Source organism: Clytia hemisphaerica, unplaced genomic scaffold, assembly GCF_902728285.1.
Source record: "Clytia hemisphaerica strain Z4C2 unplaced genomic scaffold, Clytia hemisphaerica genome assembly, whole genome shotgun sequence".
Classification (NCBI taxonomy): Eukaryota; Metazoa; Cnidaria; class Hydrozoa; order Leptothecata; family Clytiidae; genus Clytia; species Clytia hemisphaerica.
Window position 1 is genome coordinate 173,253 of NW_027103627.1, and position 24,951 is coordinate 198,203.

At 34.9% G+C, this 24,951-nt stretch overlaps 4 protein-coding genes across 5 annotated transcripts in view; 2 read left to right on the forward strand and 2 right to left on the reverse strand.

Moving 5' to 3' along the window:
- LOC136802483 (heme A synthase COX15-like) overlaps positions 1 to 24,951 on the forward strand; it is a 76,455-nt gene that overhangs the window by 11,859 nt on the left and 39,645 nt on the right. The window contains exons 1-3 of one of the 2 annotated variants that reach the window (XR_010846015.1): positions 2,341 to 3,994; positions 4,355 to 4,750; positions 5,178 to 6,009. The exons of the other annotated variant lie outside the window; for it this stretch is intronic. The gene's annotated coding sequence lies outside the window, so the exon portion shown is untranslated. Of the gene's footprint in view, positions 1 to 2,340; positions 3,995 to 4,354; positions 4,751 to 5,177; positions 6,010 to 24,951 lie in introns of those variants that run through there. 2 annotated transcript variants of the gene reach the window in all.
- On the forward strand, positions 10,052 to 12,761 carry LOC136802488 (fibrinogen C domain-containing protein 1-like). Its single transcript, XM_067059217.1, has 3 exons — positions 10,052 to 10,663; positions 10,874 to 11,164; positions 11,723 to 12,761. Exons 1-3 carry the CDS (start codon positions 10,165 to 10,167, stop codon positions 11,878 to 11,880), a joined length of 948 nt encoding a protein of 315 aa, XP_066915318.1. The 5' UTR covers positions 10,052 to 10,164; the 3' UTR covers positions 11,881 to 12,761.
- On the reverse strand, positions 13,128 to 15,554 carry LOC136802485 (uncharacterized). The gene is made up of 3 exons (XM_067059214.1): positions 15,248 to 15,554; positions 14,309 to 14,693; positions 13,128 to 14,136 (listed from the first exon to the last, which is right to left on the reverse strand). Exons 1-3 carry the CDS (start codon positions 15,512 to 15,514, stop codon positions 13,715 to 13,717), a joined length of 1,074 nt encoding a protein of 357 aa, XP_066915315.1. The 5' UTR covers positions 15,515 to 15,554; the 3' UTR covers positions 13,128 to 13,714.
- Positions 19,991 to 21,818, reverse strand: LOC136802484 (probable serine/threonine-protein kinase DDB_G0275165). Its single transcript, XM_067059213.1, has 3 exons — positions 21,487 to 21,818; positions 20,865 to 21,318; positions 19,991 to 20,587 (listed from the first exon to the last, which is right to left on the reverse strand). The coding sequence occupies exons 1-3, from the start codon at positions 21,736 to 21,738 to the stop codon at positions 20,166 to 20,168; spliced, it is 1,128 nt and encodes a 375-aa protein (XP_066915314.1). The 5' UTR covers positions 21,739 to 21,818; the 3' UTR covers positions 19,991 to 20,165.

Here is a 24,951-nt window from a genome sequence, read left to right on the forward strand (position 1 = left end):
ATCTGGAGTTTTGTTTGATTATTTTCCTTGGAGCTCAGCTCAGCGAAAATGGGTCTTTCAATAAGGAACAATTTTGTCAAAATTAAATCTCCATTGCAGGTGGATTCCTACTTATCGCCACACTCGATAATTTTGGTGTAATGTTGTTACGAGGCAATTATCATTAGAGCTGGGTCTTCACGTTTCCTTGCTACGAAGTTCTCGTTTTGCTTTGAATATAATTATGTTAAAAACAGTAATCTCAAAGTTTAGAACTGATATATTGTTTGAACAAATAATTTTGTTTTTGTGACCTTTTGAATATTTTTGGTCTTAAAGTTAGGAATGGACTGTGATTTGTTTTTACTGTTTGTTACTGATATCTACCACGGCAATCCTTCAATCTTCTTCTCCAATTGATGGCTACAGAGTATTGTTGTAATGACAAAACCCTGTAAAGCTAACCCTATAATTTATTCTTTACCATCAAACGCCGCTCTTCGCACGTCACTCAAACCTGTATCGACGTCAAGATCTCCGTCAATTTCGGATCCTTCAGTGCAACCTGCTCTAAGGTAAACGAACGACTCGAACGTTCACCTCTCAGCCATACCACTACTAGGTTGATATATTGTTTTAATCAATCGTGTTTCTTTAATGGTTGCATTGTGGTGTTTCTTTTGGTCAACCCTCAATTGATCGGTAGGGCTTTTTCTTTTGTAAACCATATTAACGATTAATAACCGTTAATAATGATTATGCCCACAGCGCTCTAAATCTTTATTTTAGAACACCATGATTAGGCCTCCATGTTTTTTTTCACGGCAGCGGGTCAATGAATGACGTTAGTTTTAAAATTTTTCTTATAACTTCCTTGTAAGGGCTTCAGTGATGTGAAATCCTGCGCTGCGATAACTGCGATTTTGGGTAAAAAAAAATTTAAATGTTGTTCCATTCTTGTTTCTTTGGAATAATTTGCTTTTCAAATGTGAAGGGAAATGGGATGTACAGGTTTTGATTTGTAGAAAGGTTCTATTTGACACGTATAAACTTTCATCAAATAAAGAAAACTAAGTTGCTATTTTCATTATTTGATTGATAAGTTTATGCAGCTCGTATTACAAACAATCATTTGCCGTTAAATGTGATTTTATTCCAGCAAAGATCCCAAATAACCGTTAGCCGCCTCAAAGTTTGTGTTCCCTATAGCTTTCTATATGAAGCCGGTTGAAGTGAAGAGTTAAGAATTTTGTTAAACGCTTTAAAAGTCTTTGGCAAACCAGGAGGTGCTCCGAACTCTGATTGTCACCACTGTCAGCCCTGTATCGTCAAAGGTTGATATAATTCTGGCACTTCTTCGAATTTCAAACTACATGAGGCCCAAAAATTTAAGAACATTCTAAGAACATACTAAGGCTTTGGAGACTTAAAAACATGCAATTTCTTAAGAAATTACATCAAAACGCTCAAAAAATGCTGAAAATAAGAACATTTTAAGAACATTTTTAGGCTTCAATTCCAAAAAACTAAGAACATCCGAAGGCTTCGAAAATTTTTGACGTTCTTATAAAAAAAAAACGTGTAACCAGCCAGAGGTTTTGTTTTATTTTTGACAGTTTTTCAAAATTAACTCTGTCAAATTTTAGATTCTAGGCCGGTGAATTCTTGGCGTGCCCAGTGTATTGGTAAGTGTGAATATGTACTTGAGGCAGCGAACCGAATTTTTAGACTGGCGAATTATAATTTATTTGTGACTTGAACCGGTGAAATTCACCGTTCGCTGGGCTTGAAAAAGACCACTGACCAGTAATATTTTTTGAGGCTTGGTTCTTATTCCGTAAATGAAATCGGCCATATTGATTTCTCCTTGTCTGTGTTTAAGCAAAGGCTGTTTGCTTTTTCAGCATTGTTCGTTCTCTAAGCATTACAATTAAGTGAACCAAATTTTGCATAATTTGGCAATAACTTGTCTAAAAATATTCATTCCAGGAAAATACTGTTCTGAAATTGTTCTGATCATTTTAAATTGTTTTTTACAAAGAATAGCTCAACAGTATTGCTGATGTTAACTTTAAAATCTAGTTCATGAAAATTTGGGAAAACTTTAGAGGTACGATGAACTCACAAAGCGTACCCAGCTCCGATAATACCGTGATTATTCCACTTTTCTGACTTAGACTATATATACAGTCTTGAAGGCAAAATACTTCCTTAGAAAATCTGTTCAGTTTCGAGCAAATCTGTTCAGTTTTGATTTTCTAACATGGTTATGTTTATAAATAATTGCAGGTTGTGTAACATGTAAATACTAATCTCCTGCTCCGTTGGAAAATATTTTTCTACTTAATGTGTTAATTAGTCATTCAAAAAGGTTTGTTAAGTGTTTGTACTGTACGATAAAGAAATTGTTAAGATCGCAAGGAACTGCAAGGAAACTTACTTTTTCGCAAGTGGATTGTATTGGATAGAGTACATATTCCGATTTACTTGTAGTTTGTCAAAGTATTCTAAGCGCCACGATGATTTTGAGAATCTTGCAAGGAAAATTTGTATCGTTATTGTAATGTAATACTGTAAAGGTAATAGTCTCAACGAGAAAACTTCCTCGAGTAAACAATCAATCAAATAAAAGGAAAGTTGCAGAGTGGATTAATCGGATTTACTGGACTAAAGGTTGTTACTAAGAGAAGAAATGAGTTAATGATAACGATTCCTGTCACCATCTAACAAAATTATATATAGAAAGATAGTTTAATTAATTCAGGTCGCTGTTATAGTAAAAAAAGACTTAACTGAGAAGACGGATACCTCCTGTAATATTCTATCCATTTCTCAAGAAACATGTTATTACGGAAGACACTTAAAAAGCAATTGCTTCTTTTGCTCTTTGCCACATTGTTGCTCATTTATATTTTGATCGATAAACTACATTTTTCGATGGAGTACAAATTCGTTGGCGTCGATATAGTTGAAGAAGAGATCGTGTACAAAAAAGGCGATGTCACAAAAAACTTTTTTTCTTTTGATACAACACAGTTATCAGGAAATTTTTCATTGGATACTGTGAAAAAGGCCCGAATCAAGACTTATTATGAAGGGATTTTAAAGCGAGAGGAAGCTGAGAGACCTAAAGAAGAATGGTGTAAATCACCAGCCTTCGATCCTTTCAATAAAGAAGCTTTATCTACATGGGATTTTGAAAATACTGAAAAATGTACTGTTAAGAGATATGGTCGTATTAAAAATGGACGTCTCCTTATTCCAGATGATTGGAGATTAATCAAACAAGCTAGAATCACTTACATCCTCAGAGGGCGTAAAAGGCTTCCCAATGGTAAATTAGATATACCGAAAAGAAACAATGACTTAGGTTTAGAAGTACATCGTCGCTACAAATACACTAGTGTCAACAATGAAGATTTTCATGTCCATTTTGGTAAGCATGTTTATCTTAAATATGATTCAGAAAATAAAAGATATGTATCTGATAGATTGTTGACGGATGATTTCTTTATGCTTGAAATGTTGATGAAGAATGGACCAAACGAGAAAGTCATCACTGAGTATCACGCTCATATTCATGATCCGGTCAAAGTTTGCCGACGTCTACATGGTACTGTTGAGGGCAGTACTCGATCGAAACTGGGAAACTTTAAAACACAATCTAGTAAGAGAAACATATTTTCTATGTCTGAAGCTTCTATTAAAAAGCAACAGACGGAAAAATTGGAATCTCATTTGAATCAGAATCTAAATTCTGGAAATTCCACTAAAAATCAAATAAAAGAAGGTGGCTCGAAAAAGAACTCCAAATCACGCACTCATCCATTAAATGACTTGAAATATAATGTTGCTATGATTATGCTGGACGCTCAATCAAGGCACAACATATACAGACAGTTGCCACGACTCATGCAATTATTACATAATGGAGAAAAAGATGACGTCATGTTATTTAGAAGACACGGTATCCATGGTGATGGTACCGTTTGTCAATTAATGGCTGCTCTTGCTGGTAAGCTGACTTTTTTCTCTTTTCTACACCAGATAGAATATAAAATTTCTGACTGGAACAGGTATCAAACTATCCTTTAACTTTGCATTAACCAACCAAAAGAGTTAAAACTAGCACTCGATCTAGCACTTTGTCTCTGTCTAGAGCTTCCACCATAAAGGAAGAGGGGGAAATCAGGGATCTGATTTGAGGCAGAATGTTATCTCTAATAAGTCCGCTAATAGTCAAATAAAAGAAGCAAAAGTAGGTCATTTGTAGCAATGGTTATTATAGCAAATGTATCAATCGATGTATAATCTAAAAAGCTGCGAAATGTACTTTGTGCTGTTCAAACTCTGATTTTTCTCATTATTGCGGCAGGATATCATTACAGTGAATCAATCCAAAATCCATGGGAATATCCAAACGACAATGACTGTGATGAAATTCCCAATTCCGCATTCAAACTTTTCTCAAAAGCTGGTTATTCAACAATGTTTAACGAAGATTCTGCTACGGGTGGTTTATTCCAATTTCGAATGAACGGTTTCAAAAAGCCACCCACCGATTGGTATCCCCGCCCTTATTGGATAGCCGCCCATGAGCGTAATGATGGGTGTGGTCGGCAACCATGTGTTTGCGAAACGCAACAAATGATACGAATGATCAAGCATTATACTGAGACGTGTGAGGACTCGTTGAAATTTTCAGTGAACTTGTTGTCACAAGCTCATGACGAAATGAATAATCTACACATGGTGGAGAACGAGATTATTGGTTAGTATTGATTATTGATTAATATTGATTATCCATTGATCCTTGAAACTATGATTATATTCATCAGCCTTATCTCCTTTTCTATTACCGCCTAAATCAGATTACCCAGTCTAAGCCGCTTATTCGCTGAGTTGGCGGTGACCGGGGATCGAGCCCACAATCATTGGATTATAAAGCGAGTGCTCTACCGACTAAGCTACCCGGCCAGTTTGAAGCTAGAGTGATTGAATTATGAAATAATACCCAATCAGTATAGATCTAGTTGTGTATCCCTGATTTTTATTCTACTTGAATAACTGATTTAATTGGAGATGGCCAATTTTGATCATCAGTCGCAACTTATGCTCACAATCGCATCGTCATACAATAGTGAATCCTTCCAATATCCAATCTGATCCAATAGTGAAATCTTTTTATTCAACCTTAGATTTGGTCAAATTCTTCACTGAAAACGAAAGACGTTGCCAAAACACAATACTCTTCCTGTTTTCCGACCACGGACCACGCGCCGGGGCCAAATACGAATTTCGAAACACACAACAAGGGCGAATCGAAGAGTTCATGCCTTTTTATTCCATCTTATTACCTCCTGAATTCAAAACAAAACACAAGGAATTGTACCTAAACATGAAGTCAAACACGGGGGTACTAACATCCCATTTCGATGTATATTCAACATTAAAGCATATACTAAGTTACCCGAAGTTACCAGACAAGCATAAATACGGTCAATCATTATTTACAAAGATAAACCCTAAAACAAGAACGTGCAATCAAACTGGTATTCCCGAACGTTATTGTTTCTGTTCAAACGGCAAACCTGTAAAGACAGACACTAAGCTTGCATTAGAACTTGGAAAAGCAGTTGTCGATAGAATCAATACCTTAATCTCCTCGTATGAGGAAGCAAAACCTCTGTGTGCTGAGCTGTCATTGAAAGAAATTCTTAACATCAATGTCCAAATTGCCGGCACCGATACGGAGCTTTATAACATCATGTTACTAGTTGCCCCTAGTAACGCAACTTTTGATGCTGATGTTACACGAGACGAAGATGGTGAAATTAAGGTTAATCCGGATATAAGCCGAACAAATTTATACGGTTCTCAGTCTATGTGCGTCAAATATAAGTATCCTAAACTGGCATTCTTTTGTTATTGTAAACAAAATGGTGATGGTTGAATTCCCTTCTCCAACAAATGTTGGATTGTGTTACTAAAATCTTGGGTTTTTTTTTTTTTAACTTGAAAAGATACACTGTAAGTATTTTATCAGATAAACCATACATACATAGTCTTTAGGTTTTACTTTTATTATTTCTTGGATATGTTTTAACATTGAGGTACAAAAACATCAAAGGTTTTCCTATATTTTACTTTTGACACAAAGCCTTGAAATTGACCGTAAAAGTTAACGTAATTTTCCCTTTAACCTTTTTCGGAGGGGAGCTGGGAAAGTTATTACCTGAGAATTGACATGGACCAATGAAAAAGTGCAATGATATTTATAAATGCTTTGTTGTTATAAATGTTGCAAAGTTAGACAAAACTAAAATTGATATCAATTTGCTTGAAGTTTCATGTTGCTTGATGCAGTTGACATTTCAGCCATTTTTTTGTAATGGGCCTTATAGATTATTTTGTGTGTAGCGATTGCCTCGTTGTGAAATCCTTGCCAAGGTGATATCCCTTAAATGTTACTATTATGATATATAAGTGAACTTCTTATAAATTCCTCTGGGAATTAGTCACCATAGCAATATTTTGAAAACGAGGTTTTGTGACGTTATTAGTTAACAGGTCCATTCACCCAATCTGAAGCTAAACATTTCAAACCACCTGTCAAATGAGATTCGAATAATAACATAATGTTGGTTGTTTCCTTTTGAATTGCTTTTTTCTACCTGGAAACACTCCTTAGATATGAATGCGGCAACTCCAGAATGGCTACACGTTTTTTTTATAAGAACATTTTAATTTTTGAAGCCTTTGGAAGCTCTTAATATTTTGACTTTTAAGCCAAAAATGTTCTTAACAGTTCTCATTTTCACCATTTTTTGAGTATTTTTGGCCATTTTCCTTTGAAATCGGGTGTTTCAGAGTCCACAACGCCTTAAAATATTCTTAACTTGTTCTTAAGATTTTGGTCATCGAAGCCTTATGTTTTTATATAGTTTGTTATTATAAAACAAAATGTATATTGATGTTAACTATCCCATATTCATTCCCACCAATGATCTGTGTTTCTCTGACCGTTCCACCTACTTAAATATTGATGGCTATTTGCAAAATCATCACTTTCGAAGAAGACTTTGTTTGTAGTAAACAAGACCATTTCTTGACCAGCCTGTGTTTTGATGAAATTGGTGAAATATGTTCGTCATAGTTGGATTCCATGGTTTTGATCACGGTCGCCGATACTTATTACGATTGGGCCGTGTATTTCGCATTCGTCGGTGTTTCCCGGATCATCGTTGTCATGTTGTTGTTGTTGTTGTTGTTGTTGTTGTTGTTGTTGTTGTTAAGGCTGAGGCAGTTGTTGGCAAGGCAGTGGTAGTTGTTGGGAATGTTGTTAGAGACGCTGATTATTGTTCAAGGAACTTGGTGATGATATATCACCTGGTATTACCTATGCGTTGAAAAATTTGGACAACTTTGGAGAGTATCAACATTCTTTTTGGTGGATTAGCACTCTGATCTGTGGAGTCTGCTAAATGACGTGCCCTACGTGCCCACGTGCTCTCATTTTTTTGAGGTGCCTTCGTGCCCTACGTGCCTTACGTGCCTTCGTGCTCGCTTGACGTCAAAACTTTGGGCACGCAAGCACGTAAGCACGTAGGCACGTCGGGCACGTAAAATTTCAGAGGACACGTAGGCACGTAAGCACGTCAAGGCACGCGAGCACGTAGGCACGTTGGGCACGTAAGGTACGCGAGCACGAAGGCACGCGAGCACGAAGGCACGTAGGGCACAAAGGCACGTCAAAAAAATGAGGGTACGTGGGCACGTAGGGCACGTCATTTAGCAGACTCCTGATCTGTGTTTCATCTCACTCATTTTTCGTAATCAGAAAACTGAACGAGAAATTTTAGCTCTAAAATAATCTAATATAATGTCGATTAAAAATGTTTTAGTGTAAGGTAGCCATTTAATTTGAGAGTAATATTCCAACCTTAGAATTAAAATGTTTATACCTTTTGGAAAATTGTTCCGATATGGAACTCTGTCCCGTATTTCCTAGCATCGAGACTTTCCAGGCAATGATATTTTTCATCCTCGGTGTAAAAACCCCCTAAAAAGGTGTTTTCATTGAGCTTTGACATTCTAAAATACATTCGACTGTTGAACTTGAAGATTTAAAAAATTTGGCGTTTTCTAAAGATGTTTCAACTTTTTGGCTTTCATGTAGACAACATAGACCAGTTCCTAAGAATTCTAAGATCAGATTGACTGAAAATACTATTGCAAAACCTGATCAACAAAAATATGTCGGTATTTCGGTGTTTGATTTACTTTTCGGTGACGGAAAATTCAATCGGTGATACGGTAAATTTGCTTAAAAGGTCGGTGCTAAGGCAAGGGCGTTTTCTCAGAAATCCCTCTTATCCTCATATGTCATATTAGAATTTTGAAAGAAACATGAAAAATGTCGTTGTCGGTATTTCGTAAAAAATGTGTTGGTATTGCGGTGATTTTGTGAAAAACTGTCGGTATTTTGGTGTCCAGGACCCTTGTACTGTATGACAGTATCAAATTAATGTTGTCTTTTTGCTCCAAGATTTGAATACGGCCAAGCTGAAAATGGTCTAGTGAGTTTATATTTAGCATATCAAGTGTGTCATTGCGGGAGGAAAAGATTTTAGTGATTCGCGCTCGCTAGGGTGTTACATATCACTTAATACAAATTTATATCTTTGTTTTCACTTCTTTGACTAAGTCTAAATAGCCTGTTCTTGATGACATAATTATCAACCTCCGCCTAAACTGGGGTCGTTTATAATACGTGTAGAACGGCAATATAGGCGTTATATGATAATGCAATATTTGTTTTAAGATAATACGTTTGTATTTAATAATGCACCATACCATACCCTACTTTCTAGATTCGTCGTCTAGCATGTTGTTAGACTTTTTCTGCCGCGTTCACAGTCATTTTATCGACCTAGTTTCGCTAAAAACTACAGTCAAGTCAAGAATTGGTCAATTCTCCAAGCTATTGAAGTCCGATCTTTTGACTATGGTCAGAGCCCTTGAATGACTTTTATCCGCGTTATTCAGCATGCAGTAGCGTCACTTTCTGTCACTCTCGTATATCTCAGAAAATAATCGCTGCATAGAATTATAAAATTATTAGCTTTTCCGATTGATGTAAGGACTTTGCACAACTATTTTCTATGGAAAAAGCTTTGGTTGGTCTTCAGTATTATAACTCTAAGGTTCCAAAAAGAAGGGGGGTTCGAATTTTTTTAAATTACAATAAACAGGGTGGGGAATAATTGCCGGGTGGGTTTGGAAATTGTTAAAATTGAAAACTCAAATTAAGGTATATTATATTATGTTATAAACCAGGCTATTTAGAGCATTTCACCTTTTGATAGTTGAAAACATTTCATAAAAGCAAAAATAAATAAACCGGGGGATACGTTCATTCAGGACCTTAGGTTAGTGGTTAACCTTAGGTTGGTACTTAGTGTTTTTTCAAGTGTTCGATCACCATTTTCCACTATTTTCATATTTTTTATTAAAGTCACAATCATATAAGATTTCATATATTAACTTAATTTGAAATTAGGGAAAAGTACACGTTAGTGAGATACCAATAGGGGAAATCTTCTTATTACACGTTCGGGTGATAATTATACAAAGAAGTTCTTAAGTTTCTTCAATAGTGTTTGAATTTAGATTAATTTCCACGCTTTTTTATAAGAGCACGAGGCTGAAAATTGGACAAATTAAGAACAATCTTAAGCCTCAGATTTAAAAAATTACTTAAAAAGTATTGAGATTTTGAGTATTAAGAACATCGTAAGAACGTTTCAGCCTGAAAATTTACCTGTTCTTTAAAAAAACGTGTATTTAAGATCGGTTAAATACTCCTTGTGGTTGTTCCTATTTTTGTTTGTTTATATCACCGAATTCATCAAATGAATATACTATGGTAGCCATATTAAAAAAAATGGAAAGAAAACGTTTGAAAATTAATTGAATTATTCATAAAGTTTTAATTCAAAATTATCTTCAATCATATCGACCATCTTGTTTTGAAATTTTGCTTGCCAATCCATAAATATCTTTCAAAACTTTCAAAACTTTCAAAACGTTCGCAGGGTTAAAACATCATATAAATACACTACAGATTTTTCTGTGCGAGTATGATGCTATTGGTCAATTTTACCATATTGACAATTTTTTGTGATGACGTTTAGAATACTATTCTTGGTGGTTCTAATTTGTTATTGGTGTAAATGTGCCAAACAAACTTGGAATCTGATTGCAGTCGACAAAACTTTTGATGATCAACCTTTTTACGAAGTGTCTCTTATGGATGAGCGACAATGTTTTGGTCAATGTGTTTACAACAAAAAATGTCTCTCATTTGAGGCTTACCAAACAGCTCCTCGAAAAGTCGAATGTCGATTGTTTGATTTTACTCACAGTACAACTTTGGTTGAGAAAGTTGGGGCGAAGCTACATTCAAAAGTCATTTACAAAAACTGTCTAGAATATTTCAGAGCAGGTTATATAAAGAACGGAGTTTACAAAATAAATTTGTTAGGAACGCTGCGTGATGTTTATTGCTTCATGGAAGGCGAGGGCGGAGGTTGGATGGCGTTTCAAAGGCGTTATGATGGTTCAATTTCATTTGAAGATAAAGGATGGGTGGAATATAAGGATGGATTCGGAGATGGGTCAGGTGAGATAAAGTAATCTTTCTCTATTGGCGAATTTGTATTTTATAACTAGCTAGAGTCGAGTCACCTGTATGTTACACCTACAAAAACAGCATTACACGTCTTTTGTGGTAATTACTTGGGGTGCACTGTTCATGTATGTAAAATAGCTGTAGAGCCAACTTCATCAAAGTCAACCCTAATGCTTATGTTCATTATTTCTTCTTTTATAGGAGAATACTGGCTAGGCCTTGAAGCATTGCATAAATTGACATCACAGCAATCTTATGATTTATATGTGTTGGCTATGGATTTTACCGGCCGTTGGGAGAGCAAACGATTCGCCGGTTTCACCATCGGTCCTGAGGAGCCAGAGAAATACAAATTCGACTACCACTCTGTTTATGATGGAAACCAATATAGCTCTTTGGAACTTTTTTCCAACTGCAAAGGCATGAAATTCTCAACAAAGTTACATGATAATGATGCTGATGCTCGCAACTGCGCCATAGTTTATCCAGGAGGTGAGTATAATACTTTTGGTTTTTAACGTGGTATTAATTGGTAGAGATAACATACTTTTCTGGTGATTAATTTGAAATCGCGTTTGCTTTTTGCCTGAAAACGATAACAAAAACAAAAACGATTTAGCGACAGCGATGGGTCCTAATGTTTATGTTTTTGATAAAACAGTGGACTTTTGTAGCGATTTTTTTACTTCAGCACCTTCATCACCGCGCTCAAAGACTTAGTTTGTATTCATTCAAAATCTAGAAGGACACCGTTTGTGACTACCAACTTTGGCTGTAATGAGTAATCAGGATCTACTTGCCTTGGAGATTATGTATACCTTATCGGCCCTTATTGGCGCCGCTGGCGTAATAAGACTAAGAGCCGGCGTTAGGGATTTAAATTAGATTAGAGACCCGGGTCGAAAGGAGGAAAAATTGAACTTTGGCGTTATAAGGGCCGACGTAAAAGAAGCTGGTCCCAAATTAGGACCGGTGTAAAAGGGCCGATAAGGTAAATTGTTTCACTCTTAAAGAAGCGAATGACCATGTTTTTAACATGTCTTGTTTTAGGTTGGTGGTATAAAGTATGTCATGCGGATCTTATGAATGGGAAATATTCACAAACAAGTGTTTGTGATTCTCCAGTAGCCCGTGGTGTTCATTGGGAAGCATTTACAGGTCATGGGCAATGTTTGAAAGAATCTCTTTTAATGATAAGACCAAATTAAAGGACATCATTTTGTATCGCATCTCCTACCATTTGCTTACAAATCATTTTTGGATATCTGCATTTTTAAACAAAAGAAATAAAACTTTCTCTTCCTTCCGCCCCGCGCGAGCACAAATTTTGAGTGAAACTTTTGTTAACACGCTTTTTTCTTTATAAGAATATTTATGATGAAATTGGCCAAAAAATTAAGAATATGTTGGGAATAACACCCAGGAATTTAGTAACTTAATCTATGAATGCCATTTTTAGAGTATTTTCCCATTAAACTGCCAATTTTTTTCCCAGCATTGCTTAAAGGTTCTACAATTGTTTTGTTAAGGTATGTATTACATGCTAGATTTTGGCTGGGATTGGATCCAAACCTAAGAATACCGTAGAATATTTCAGGATGATTTTCCCCAAATAGCTAAGAATATTTATGCTGAATTGAAAAAACACCATATTCTTATAAAAAAGCGTGTATTCTGCTTTATCAGCACAAGAGGCACACCCTCTTTCTATGTCATAAAAATAATACAATTGAGTCTATTTAATTCGAACCTCTTAACTCGAATGTCCCCTTTAACACGAACAAGTTTTTTAGCCCCTACAGTTAACAATTGCACATAGACCATAACTTAATATTTTCTTAAATCGAACAAATTTGAGTCTCCAGTGTGTGTTCGAGTTGTTGTGTCTCAAGTGTTCTTGAGTTGTGGAGTCTTCAGTGTATCTTCAATATCTTTTATATTTCGATTGGTATTTTTCGTCTTTTCTACAGAAATCAAAAAAGCTTCTTTGATATTCAAAAGTTTAAAATAATCAAAATGCACAGGTTTCGAATTTTGATTCGACACGAAAAAAATATTTATCGAATTCCATTGAATCGAATTAATTATCGAAGAGTAAAACTAATCCAAACTCGTGTTTTACATTGTAAATAATTTTTTTCAACCTAAATTTTGTATTCATTATTGATGTAGAACATGAATGTCATTCAGGTAAAAAATGATTTTTTAACTCTTGGTTTCTTCACGTTTTAATTGACTACACTGTGGCGTAGAGGTGTGGAGGTCACTTTTAAACCTTTTAAATCTTCTGGGAGGTCCGAATCCGATTCCCACTGTAGTACTGCGGTTCACTTGGCAAGTGAACACACCTTCGCCCGGGTCAACCCATACCATGTGAGGGGTTTAGGTACAAAAGTGTGGGTAATATGCCAGACATCGTGGTGTGTAGTGTAACTCATCCCGCTCTGCGCCTGCGACGAGCTATATGCTCTCCCGTGTAGTTCGAGGGTCAACATGGTTTCTGTGTCTCGCGTGTACAGAACCAGTGGTGTCTGGACAGCGCTATGCACTCCTACTTGAAAAAGGAGGAATTCCTACTTCGTAAGAAATAGTACCCATTCCCCAATGGGGAGGGCCCATATCATCTATGGCAACTACGAGTCAGAACATCTTCACCTAAAAACCATGCATTTTTTAAATATAATGACAAAAACTATATAAAAACATGTTTATTTTTATCTGATTCTCATCCATTCAGCATGTTGCTTGTTAGATTTAAGACCAGAAAAGTTAAGAACATTCAAAGGCATGAAAAACTTGATGATGATGTTCTCATAAAAAAACGTGTAGTCTTTAACAACAAGTTTCAAAACGATTCTAACAATCGTGTGGTAGTTTTAATATCATACTGTTTTTAACGTTGGACGTTAGAAGCCAACTATTCCAAAGCCCTGTTTTCACTAAGTTAGATTGTTTATAGTTCACTTAGTACTCTAGCTTGTTATAGACTCCATAAAGTACCATAAGCTAATTAGGTTTCAAAACAATCTTCAGTTTTTAGCCTTAATTATCTCTTTGAAATTTCACATCCAGTTTAACATAGTGACTGCCATAACTATATCTCGGGGTTAGAGAGTTACCGTAAATGTCTTTAGAGTTGATCTCACTTTGCGCTCTTCCTGTTATAACTGCCAACGTATCATAACCGATTGTGTCTTTTTCGTAGAAAGCTCCGGTAAAAATCACTTTATCATTGTTTGTTGTAAAAGCCTCATATTCGTAAAACTGCTTATATGTTGTTATCGTATATTTCCTGCCTTCAGTTGTAGATAATAATTGGCTGCTTGTTCTCTTCCAGATTTGAAAATTTTGATTATCTGGACGGTTTCCAATTTTGACATTTAATGAGCCGTAGACTTCACAACTATTTCCAGAATCGGAGTGACAGTAAATGAAGATCTTGATGGTCATCTTAAAACGGATTACTGAAATGAATGAATATTTGAATGAATCTCTTTTGATCAGATAAAAACTGACTACTACAAGTCGACTTCAATCTCAAAACATTAACTCTTGTAGACGGAAATAGCCGGAGTTCTCTAAAAACTTGTTTTTGAACTAACTTCATCTTAGAAATGTTAATAAAACTCTACTTACACTGTAATTGTGTTGTTGTAGGGGTCGTCGTCGTTGTAGTCGTTGTTGTAGTCGGGTTGGTCGTCGTTGTTGGTTTCGGAATGGTCGTTGTTGTTGTTGGGGTGGTCGTTGTTGTAGTCAGAGTGGTTGTCGTTGTTGTTGTAGGGGTCGTTGTTGTAGTCGGGGTGGTCGTTGTAGTAGTCGGGTGGGCTGTCGTTGTAGTAGTCGGAGTGGTTGTCGTTGTAGTAGTTGGAGTGGTTGTCGTTGTTGTGCGGGTGGTCGTCGTTTTCGTAGTCGTAGGGGTGATCGTCGTTGTCGGGTTAGTCATAGTTTTAGTTGGTGTGCTCTCTTTCGGTGACGCTTTTTCCTCTTCGTGACAAATCTCATCTGCAGACAGAAACGCGATCTAAAATACAGATAAATAGTGAAAGGCCTTTACTCACACAAAAGAAATGATACACGTACATGGGGTCAGCCCAGGTCTAGGTCCCAGACAAAAAACAGGTCCCCCAAAGATTTAGGTTCCCCCAAGTATTAAAAGTTTTCTAAGCAGCCCCCATTCCTATACCTAGTATAAAATAGTTGTTGATTTAAATTGTTTTTAGGAAAATCACATTTATATTCCATTGACTATAGTTAATTCAAGATGGTAGACACAAGTGAAAACAAACAGAATCAATAGACTGTAAAATGAAAGGTTTTTGGATGAAAATGTGGTGATTTAAAGAAAAATAATTTAGAAGAAATAATCAGCCCCCAGTCATGTTATTGAAATTCCAGCTCCTCTCCAAACATATCAGGTCCCCCCAAATATTTGGCTGTATTTTAGCTCCCAGTTTTCGTCTGCAATTTTTTGGGTGTAATCCCCCCAAATGTCAGGGGGGTTGACGCTATGGCGTAATTGTGAGAAATACAAATACAAGAGCTATATCGACTTGGAAATAACAAATCTTGAAATACCTGTCGTAAGAGTAGCCCTCTTTCGATTTTGTTTCTTTGATCGATTTTATCCAAACAATAACACATCTTATCTTCAGTGTAGAAAGGTGTTTTCTTTGAACGTTGACATTGTAAAGTACATTCAACTGTTGAACGTGCAGATTCAACAAATATGGCGTTGTCTAAAGACGTCTGAACTTGTTCACTTTCATATAGGTAGGCAAGTGATTTTCCAACAAAGAATTGCTTCAAACTAGCAACCAAAAGTAGAAGTTTCACATTATTCATGTTTTCTGCTTCAAACCTTCGACTAATGCATTTTTATGTTCGACCTGAGTATAATAAGTTCACGTTATTTCATAAGAACATCCAATTTTTTAAAGCCTTAGTTAGGATGGTCTTAACTTTTTGAGTTTTTTTAACATGTTCTTATTTTCACCATTTTGTGAGTCTTTTCTCCATTTTCCTAGAGTTTAAAATGTTCTTAACTTATTCTTAATAATTTAGTTATTTAAACCTTGTTCTTATGTTCTTATATAGATTATTTTTATAAAAAATCAAAATGCGTTTGCAAAATGAACGTTTTCATTTACACTAAATACACGACTTTTTATAAGTTAAATTTTATAAGAACACGAGGCCAAAACCTAAGAACAGATTAAGAACCATCCTGAGCTTCAGATTTCAGAAATCACTTAAAAAGTACTGATTTTAACAGATTGTAAACCCATTTGAAGTTCTGGTTCTTATAAAAATAGCGTGTCGATTTCCACACAACATTATTGGGTAATTATACCTTATCGGCCAAAACTTAGCCGGCCCTAAGTGACTAAATTTTGGCTTGGGGACTAAAAATAGGGCCGACTAAAAATTTGGGCCGACTAAAATTTGGGCCAAATTAAAAGTTTATAATTAAGCTTTCCTTAACCCACTTTTCATATTATTTTTCGTATTATTTTAACAAAGAATTTACGAATATATAGTTTTTATTCGGTCTCGGTAAAATCTCGAAACGAGTAAAATATCGAGTATTGCACGAGAAGTCATCAATTTCGATGCATGTCCGTAAAACACTATAAAAGCGAATATTTTTTGAGAGGGTTCGAATTAGATTACAATTACAAACTCGTTAAAAAGAGTAATTGTGTGAAAAACTATCGAAATTACTAAAAAATGAAGACAAATTAACTACTCATAGAAAGATGCCATACAAACCAATATCACATCCAAAAATTTGGAACAAAAATTCAAAAAATCTTTCATTCTATTGTAATGTCATTTCATGTTTAGGAGCTTTTCAAATCACCATGACACTCCTGTCAATAAAATTTGTGGTTTTTTGACGCACTTTTTTAATGTACTTTTTTTTATAAGAACAATTTCATAAAATTAACGAGGCCAAAAATGTAGAACAGTTTAAGAAAAATGCTTATCATGGAATGGCTTAACTTTAGGCAAGGGTTAACTTAGTAAAAAAGCGTATTGAGCTTAAAATACCCCGAGAAATAAGAACAGGATAAAAACAAAAATAAGATTAACCGTTCTCGTCAAAAATTTACTTGTTCTTGTAAAAAGGAAGAGCGTATTACCACTGCTGAGTTTCAAATTGTACATTTCCTCATTTCAACACTGAATATTTTGAAAAAATCTATTATTTAAATGCATTCTCTTTCACACGTGTAAAAATTTTACAAAAATAATTACATTTTTATTTTTAAAAGAATTTCAATTTTATTTTCATAAATCGACGTAGCGCGCGCCAGGCAAACTGGGCACATCGTTAGCAGATGACAAAGGACTCATAAAAATTCATAAATTGTTTAGTTTGGAAAATTGAAGTAGTAGAGTAAATTTAAAGGTTTTATTTTTACATAAGTGTTTCCGTTTCATCTCAGGACAGTGTCTGCCTATTGCTATATTAGGCTCGTATAAGCAAAGAAATGTTTTTCTTTTCCTTTTTCTAACCAATCTTGATCCACATCTGCGTTAATTCAATGTGAAAAAGCTTGGAATTTAAAATTGATGAGTAAGCAAACGATACCACTCTTATTTAAAAACAAAACCTTTAAGAAAAGAATCGACAGAACCTTGACTTTTCAATGCATAATAAAGTTTATAAAAATTAATCAGAAAATTTCCAGATATAATGTCGCGTTATCGAGAATAGAAAAATTCAAAAAATTTCTATAAAAATTATTTCCCTATAACAGTCTTGGATTGAATACATTGCTGGTTTATTTCTAAATTTACATGTATAAAATATGGAAATTTAATTTAAAGCAAGTGGATTGATTGATAAAGCAATATCACGCAAATTGATTCTATCAATAAACTTCGAATTAAAATCGAAAATACATTTTAAAAGTCTCACATTATTAATAATATCTCGAATTTCCTTCCCGTACCTGTTTATACCCACACTCTTCTTTTGTTAGAACCGAAATAATGTTTTTTATATATTTTCACTTTAAGCCTCAAATTATTCATATCATGTACTTATTTTATGTTAAAATTGACTTATTCTAGGCTCTACACGCTAGTTTTACTAATATGACCTTTAACCCTTTGTGTACGCTGTTTTTTTGAAAAAGTTGAAATTTTTCTAAATTTAAAGTGCCATTAAAGCTTGCAGCTATTGATTTAGAAGATGGCTTTGGTACCATTTGAAAGCTATATTTATACTGTTTTTTAAAAGCATTCAGTTTATGCCCCTTTAAATCAAGTGGTTAGGAGCTATGGCCTAAAGTCTGAGACTCAGTGTTTTGGATGCATATACGCATCCCTCGTGGTCTAAGGGTTAAATAAGTAACCATACATATATGAAGCTGTTTGCGGATCTTGTAAATTCAATAGTGATTACTTTTTCCAAGCTATCAAGGGTGCACTGTAAGGGTCGAAATGAGCAAAGACGAGAAAAAGTGCTAAGGGTGTAAAATTTGTAAAATCTGACCATATTTTGCCTAAAAAGGGAAAAAAAAAATAAAAAAAACGCACTGTAAGGGTCTAACTTAAAAGGCTTAATTTTGGGTCGTTTTTGAACCTAGTGATATTCTATTGTCAGAAAGAACAACACGCGCTATATTTTGTTTCACTGTAATTTTTTCAAAGTGATTCAGACCTCAATAGAAAGTCGCTCTAGCTTGAATTACCAGCTTAGGCTAAATCGGAGGGAGCTTTAGAACGATAAAAACTTAAATAAAAACATTCATTCGCGAATTCCAAAAATAAAATTTTGAAGATCCTGATACAAATATTCAATATAGCCCGTTCTAATATTCGTGACAATTTCGAATAATCATAAAAGCATGTTTAGTGGAAATTTCAAAGCTTCATGACATTCGAATGAGTCTAAACCCCTTAACACATTGAAAACTCGAACAAGCAAGAGAATTTGTCTAGAGGGGGACAGGGGGACAAAAAATTGCTCGAATTACAGAAGTTCGAATTACAGAAAGTGTTTTATTAAAGTTCCTAGGGAAAATTGACGGTGATTTTGTTCGAATTATAGAAATATTCGCATAAAATAGAAGTTCGAATTAGTGAGAGTGTAATGTATGACATGGCCTTATTTTGTTGTTTTACAATAATCATTAATCATATTCATACTTGACTCCCACTTTAACATAATCTTCATAATCACTTTGAAATGTTTCAGTTTTATACACATTAAATGCATCTTTAGCGTAAACATAAGCATTAGATTTGCCAGTAATCAAACCAACGGTGTCGACATCCCAAGTGTCTACTTCATAGACAGCTCCAATAATGTCGATCATATCACGGCTGTTAATAAAGTCATCATATTCATAAAAACTATGGACCATGTTTATATGATGTTCCATGTATTCCGTAAGGTCAATGTAATTATCGTCTGTTTTTTGCCAGAGCTGCACTCCTTGGTTAGTGGATCTTTCTCCAATGTTCAACTTTAGTTGCCCATACAATTCACAAGACGATCCAGCATCGTCGTAACAATAGATTGTTAGACGTACATTCAATTTGAACCGTTTCACTGTTAAAATAAAAGAAAACGAGTCAATTAGTTAAAAGTCTTATGATATTGTATGTCAATTTACCTGAAAAACAAGAAAACCGTCATGTTTTGGAAGGTTGTGGTACGTCCACTCGTTGGATCGCTTTTTGAATAAGTTATTGGACTTCTCAACAGTGACAAACTTGTCTTAATTGGATCAAGTCCAGAAAATGGAAAGCCAGAGGTTAGAAAAGNTCAAGGGTGCACTGTAAGGGTCGAAATGAGCAAAGACGAGAAAAAGTGCTAAGGGTGTAAAATTTGTAAAATCTGACCATATTTTGCCTAAAAAGGGAAAAAAAAAATAAAAAAAACGCACTGTAAGGGTCTAACTTAAAAGGCTTAATTTTGGGTCGTTTTTGAACCTAGTGATATTCTATTGTCAGAAAGAACAACACGCGCTATATTTTGTTTCACTGTAATTTTTTCAAAGTGATTCAGACCTCAATAGAAAGTCGCTCTAGCTTGAATTACCAGCTTAGGCTAAATCGGAGGGAGCTTTAGAACGATAAAAACTTAAATAAAAACGTTCATTCGCGAATTCCAAAAACAAAATTTTGAAGATCCTGATACAAATATTCAATATAGCCCGTTCTAATATTCGTGACAATTTCGAATAATCATAAAAGCATGTTTAGTGGAAATTTCAAAGCTTCATGACATTCGAATGAGTATCTAACACATTGAAAACTCGAATTAGCGAGAGAATTTGTCGAGAGGGGGACAGGGGGGACAAAAAATTGTTCGAATTACAGAAGTTAGAATTACAGAAAGTGTTTTATTAAAGTTCCTAGGGAAAATTGACGGTGATTTTGTTCGAATTATAGAAATATTCACATAAAATAGAAGTTCGAATTAGTGAGAGTGTACTGTATGACATGGCCTTATTTTGTTGTTTTACAATAATCATTAATCATATTCATACTTGACTCCCACTTTAACATAATCTTCATAATCACTTTGAAATGTTTCAGTTTTATACATATTAAATGCATCTTTAGCGTAAACATAAGCATTAGATTTGCCAGTAATCAAACCAACGGTGTCGACATCCCAAGTGTCTACTTCATAGACAGCCCCAATAATGTCGATCATATCACGGCTGTTAATAAAGTCATCATATTCATAAAAACTATGGACCATGTTTATATGATGTTCCATGTATTCCGTAAGGTCAATGTAATTATCGTCTGTCTTTTGCCAGAGCTGCACTCCTTGGTTAGTGGATCTTTCTCCAATGTTCAACTTTAGTTGCCCATACAATTCACAAGACGATCCAGCATCGTCGTAACAATAGATTGTTAGACGTACATTCAATTTGAACCGTTTCACTGTTAAAATAAAAGAAAACGAGTCAATTAGTTAAAAATGGACTCTGTCTTATGATATTGCATGTCAATTTACCTGAAAAACAAGAAAACCGTCATGTTTTGGATGATTGTGGTACGTCCACTCGTTGGATGGCTTTTTGAATAAGTTATTGGACTTCTCAACAGTGACAAACTTGTCTTAATTGGATCAAGTCCAGAAAATGGAAAGCCAGAGGTTAGAAAAGTGCGCGTCTAATCTCTGTAAAAAACCCCTTGTTTCTTTATTAAATGCACTTACGTTGTGGCTGTGTTGTAGGAGCCAAAGTAGTTGTTGTGGTGGTTGTTGTTGTCGTAGTAGTTGTTGTAGGAGTGGTCGTAGTTGTCGTCGGGGTGGTCGTAGTTGTCGTTGGGGTGGTCGTAGTTGTTGTCGGGGTGGTCGTAGTTGTCGTCGGGGTGGTCGTAGTTGTTGTCGGGGTGGTCGTTGTTGTCGTTGGGGTGGTCGTAGTTGTCGTTGGTGTGGTCGTTGTTGTTGTCGGGGTGGTCGTTGTTGTTGTCGGAGTAGTTGTTGTCGTTGTTGGGGTAGTCGTCGTCGTTGTCGGGGTAGTCGTTGTCGTTGTCGGGGTAGTCGTTGTTGTGGTAGTAGTGGTCGTTGTCGTGGGAGTCGTTGTCGTTGGAGGTGGTGTTGTTATCATGAAAGCGATCAACTCTGTAGGATCTGTTATGATGTTGTCATCCTGAGTTGAAAACTCAACCTGAAATATGAAATGGATGTTATTCAGTTCAATTTTCAACAGGCAAAATGATACAGATGAGAGAGTCATAAAATTTAAGTCTTCAAACTCTAAACTGCAAGTTGTAAAGTAAAATTTTTACGGAATTTATTTGACCAAAGATTTTATTTTTGCTAGAGTTAAATTTACCTTTGCATAAGATACACCATACTCAAGTTCGACACCATTTTCGATTTTATCCAAGCAATAACACATCTTATCTTCAGTGTAGAAAGGTGTTTTCTTTAAACGTTGACATTGTAAAGTACATTCAACTGTTGAACGTGCAGATTCAACAAATGTGGCGTTGTCTACAGACGTCTGAACTTGTTCACTTTCATAAAGAACACAATTTATTCTTACTGGCAATGTAAGCGAAAATACTAAGACGAATATAAACATTTTAGATCCCTTTTTATTTGACCTATGGTTTAATATCGAACTTGAAATAATGTTCTTTGGTTCAAATTTTTCACTTTGTCATATCTGTCATTTGTTTTTTAATTATTCTAAAAATATTTCAATGATTTTGTAATATTGAAAACTAAATAATTGATGATGTGTACGTCTCTAGTAGTAATATGGTTTTAAACAGGTACTTGCTTTTTTTTTTTAAGAATGGTGTAAATCCATTTCATCATGAATATTCTCAACTTTTTTGGGAAAATCATCCTAAAATATTCTTACAGCATTCTAATTCAGACTAGATTTAACATTTAGTACATACGTCTCAAGCATAAAATGGCATTTTTGTGAAAGGAGTGAGCCTTGGGGGGTAATTGGCAATTTTTAATTGAAAATGCTCTAACAATGGCATTCTTAGCTTGAGTAGCAAAATGCCATGATGGTGATATTCTTAGCATTATTCTTAATTTTTTAGCCATTTACATCATGGACATTCTTATAAAGTGTATTCTTATAAAAAAAAGCTGGTACTTATTTGAATTGACTTGTAGTTTGTAGTCACCCACATGAACCACATTGGATTGCTCATATTTGTTTCAAATGAGTTATGGATTCAGTTTTCTAAATAATTCAGGATCAATGTCAAAATATATGGACACTTATTAAATAATTTATTATTATTAAATCGTTATTAGCAAAAAGGATGAGATAATTTTAGGTGCATAACCATTTACGTAATCATTTGCAAGATTTGTATAATTTTAGGTATTAGCCATAAGCAAAAAGCTCGTACCCATGTCTATTTTTAGCTGTTAAAGCATAATAATTTGAGTTGAGTTCTTTTTCAGGACATGAAACTTGGATATTCAAAATCTACTCAAAATTCTGCTTCCACTGATATATAACATGATAGGGTTATTTTCAAGTTAATATTCCGGTTTTTTTGGATTTCGGCCTAAAAATGACCCATTTTTGGCCAAAAAAGTGATGAAACGCTAAAAATCATAAATGAGAAATATGTAATTATTTTCCTGAATTTGTATAAAGAAATATTATAATTTTAATGTAAAGTTGTCAGAAATACATACTAGAATGAGAAAAATAAACTTAGAAAGTTAAAACATGAGCTAAATCCTAAAAAAAAACCGGGTTTTTCCAAAATTAGTCTACGAAACATTTTGATCAAAAATGAGAAAATCCACCTTGCAGGACCTCTAGTTCATTGTAATCCTGCATTTTTGACTCTATTTTTTGCATATTCTGATATACTCTACCCATTTGAAGAATTTTCAAGCAAAGAAATCTCAATTCAAGTATAACTGACGAAAACATAGGGGAATTTTGACATAGGCCCAAATTTTCCGTCACGGCGTGACAAAAACTAAAAAGGGCTACAGAAAATTTTGTGGGTTGATTTTTGAATTTCTATTTTAGGTTTCTGATTAACACTATATGGTTGATGTTTCATGGAGAAAATTAAGGCCTGATTCCACTCTCATAGATTTTTACAGGCTATTGAAAATTTTCCGTCACGGCGTGACAAAAACTCTGACCTAGTACTAGTCAGTGAAAAAATGGATTTGAAAGCCTCAAATCATAGATTAACCAGTCCAAGTCCTATAGAAAGTTGACTCAGCTTGCAAAAGATGCCTTTTGGTAAGTTTTTTGAATCTATACCTGAAAAAAAACCCTGTAATAAGGACATCATTCCAAAGCAGTTTTTTCAGTACCGTAGCAGCAGGCTCAGATTTAGCCTATGTTGATTTTTCGGGAACATATGCATGTTATATATCAAATTGTCGGAAATTTTATGTAGATTTCAAAAATGGTTAAAAGTAGGGGTTAAAAATGAAGTCAATGAGAAGAAAATGCCAAACTTGATGATTTTTTCTCCTATTTTGGCCTGCGATTTTAAAAAAACCTAAAAAATGCGATAAAAAATTTCTAAAGCGAGGTTAAGCTCTATTTTTTTTTGCTTTTTGCTACAAAATACCATAGCTTCCCATAAAAATAGGTTTTAGAGAGATTTGAAGACCTTCATTTTTTGACATTTTTAAATTTTTTGGGTACGAGCTTATTGCTTATAGCTTATTATATAACACGATTTCAAAAATTATTTCCATAGTATCTCTGCTCTAAGCAAACCATATAAAACAAAGCTTCTGTATACGGTTTTTGTAATATTCTTAACTGATTTCGTCTCGTAATGGGCTTTTTTAGAAAAAAACTTTACCCCTTTGTTGAGGATATTGATTTTTCGAAGTATCGAACCCCCTGGATATCTAATCTTAAAAATATGCTTCACTCCCTGGATATTCTCTCTTCTAAAGATGCTTACCCCTGGATAACCTCTACTATTCGAACATAGCGTCAGCCTGGGTTGAGTCCCGCAGGCAAAAATTAGCCCCCCCCCCCTGAGTTTTAAGTCCCCCCAAAGATTTATGATTTTTTTGTTAGCCCCCAGGACTTTTGACCCTAGACACTTTCAAAAAATTTATCCAGTAAAAAAGGTTTTTCCAATGTAAATTATGTTCAGCTAAGTTTAAAATAAAATATTTTGCACACTTTTTATTAAAATAATAAAATAATTTTTCAGATTCATGAACTTCAATTAGGGGAATTAAAGCCAACTATTAAGCTGAATTATTTTAGCCCCCATGTTAAGTGATGAGATTTTAGCTCCCCCCAATTACATAGTTCCCCCAAAAAAGTGGTGTACTTCCAGCCCCCTTTTTGGGAAAGATTTAGGGTGTAGCCCCCCCCCCCCAACTAGCAGGGGGCTGACGCTATGTCGAATCTTTCCATAATCTAACTGTTAATTTAAATTTTGTATTTCTTTAAAGAACCAAAAACTGCACAGACTGTTTTACGTCTTTTAGACGATCATCAGAATTTATTAGAACTAAAATATCGGTCCCCTCAGCTGGAAAGCTGTATAAAACACACTCAGTGATTCAAATCTTTCTACAATTCGAAAAAAAATTATTAGTTCCTTGAAGATCAGATTAAAGAGAGTAAACTGTATCTAAAATTTACTTCAGTGTGTCTGTATTCTGTGGTAAAAACCTAAATCTAACTGATCATCATCTTTCGGTCTAGGTCCGAATGGATCTAGGTCGGAAACAAACAATAACCCTCCCTCCACAGCTCTCGATCAGCCATTGCAGTACCCAGTTCCTCAATCTCTAGCCGTGTTTCCCGTTTCAAAAT

What these genes read in the sequence shown, in the direction of transcription:
- LOC136802488 (XM_067059217.1), top strand. Translation starts at nt 10,165, where the DNA reads ATGACGTTTAGAATACTATTCTTGGTGGTTCTAATTTGTTATTGGTGT. An exon ending in TGGATTCGGAGATGGGTCAG is followed by an intron (nt 10,664 to 10,873) that starts GTGAGATAAAGT and finishes CTTCTTTTATAG; the next exon opens with GAGAATACTGGCTAGGCCTT. An exon ending in CGCCATAGTTTATCCAGGAG is followed by an intron (nt 11,165 to 11,722) that starts GTGAGTATAATA and finishes GTCTTGTTTTAG; the next exon opens with GTTGGTGGTATAAAGTATGT.
- LOC136802485 (XM_067059214.1), bottom strand. Translation starts at nt 15,514, where the DNA reads ATGAATAATGTGAAACTTCTACTTTTGGTTGCTAGTTTGAAGCAATTC. An exon ending in GAGGGCTACTCTTACGACAG is followed by an intron (nt 14,694 to 15,247) that starts GTATTTCAAGAT and finishes TCTGTATTTTAG; the next exon opens with ATCGCGTTTCTGTCTGCAGA. An exon ending in TACAACAACACAATTACAGT is followed by an intron (nt 14,137 to 14,308) that starts GTAAGTAGAGTT and finishes CATTCATTTCAG; the next exon opens with TAATCCGTTTTAAGATGACC.
- LOC136802484 (XM_067059213.1), bottom strand. Translation starts at nt 21,738, where the DNA reads ATGTTTATATTCGTCTTAGTATTTTCGCTTACATTGCCAGTAAGAATA. An exon ending in ATGGTGTATCTTATGCAAAG is followed by an intron (nt 21,319 to 21,486) that starts GTAAATTTAACT and finishes TTCATATTTCAG; the next exon opens with GTTGAGTTTTCAACTCAGGA. An exon ending in TCCTACAACACAGCCACAAC is followed by an intron (nt 20,588 to 20,864) that starts GTAAGTGCATTT and finishes TTATTTTAACAG; the next exon opens with TGAAACGGTTCAAATTGAAT.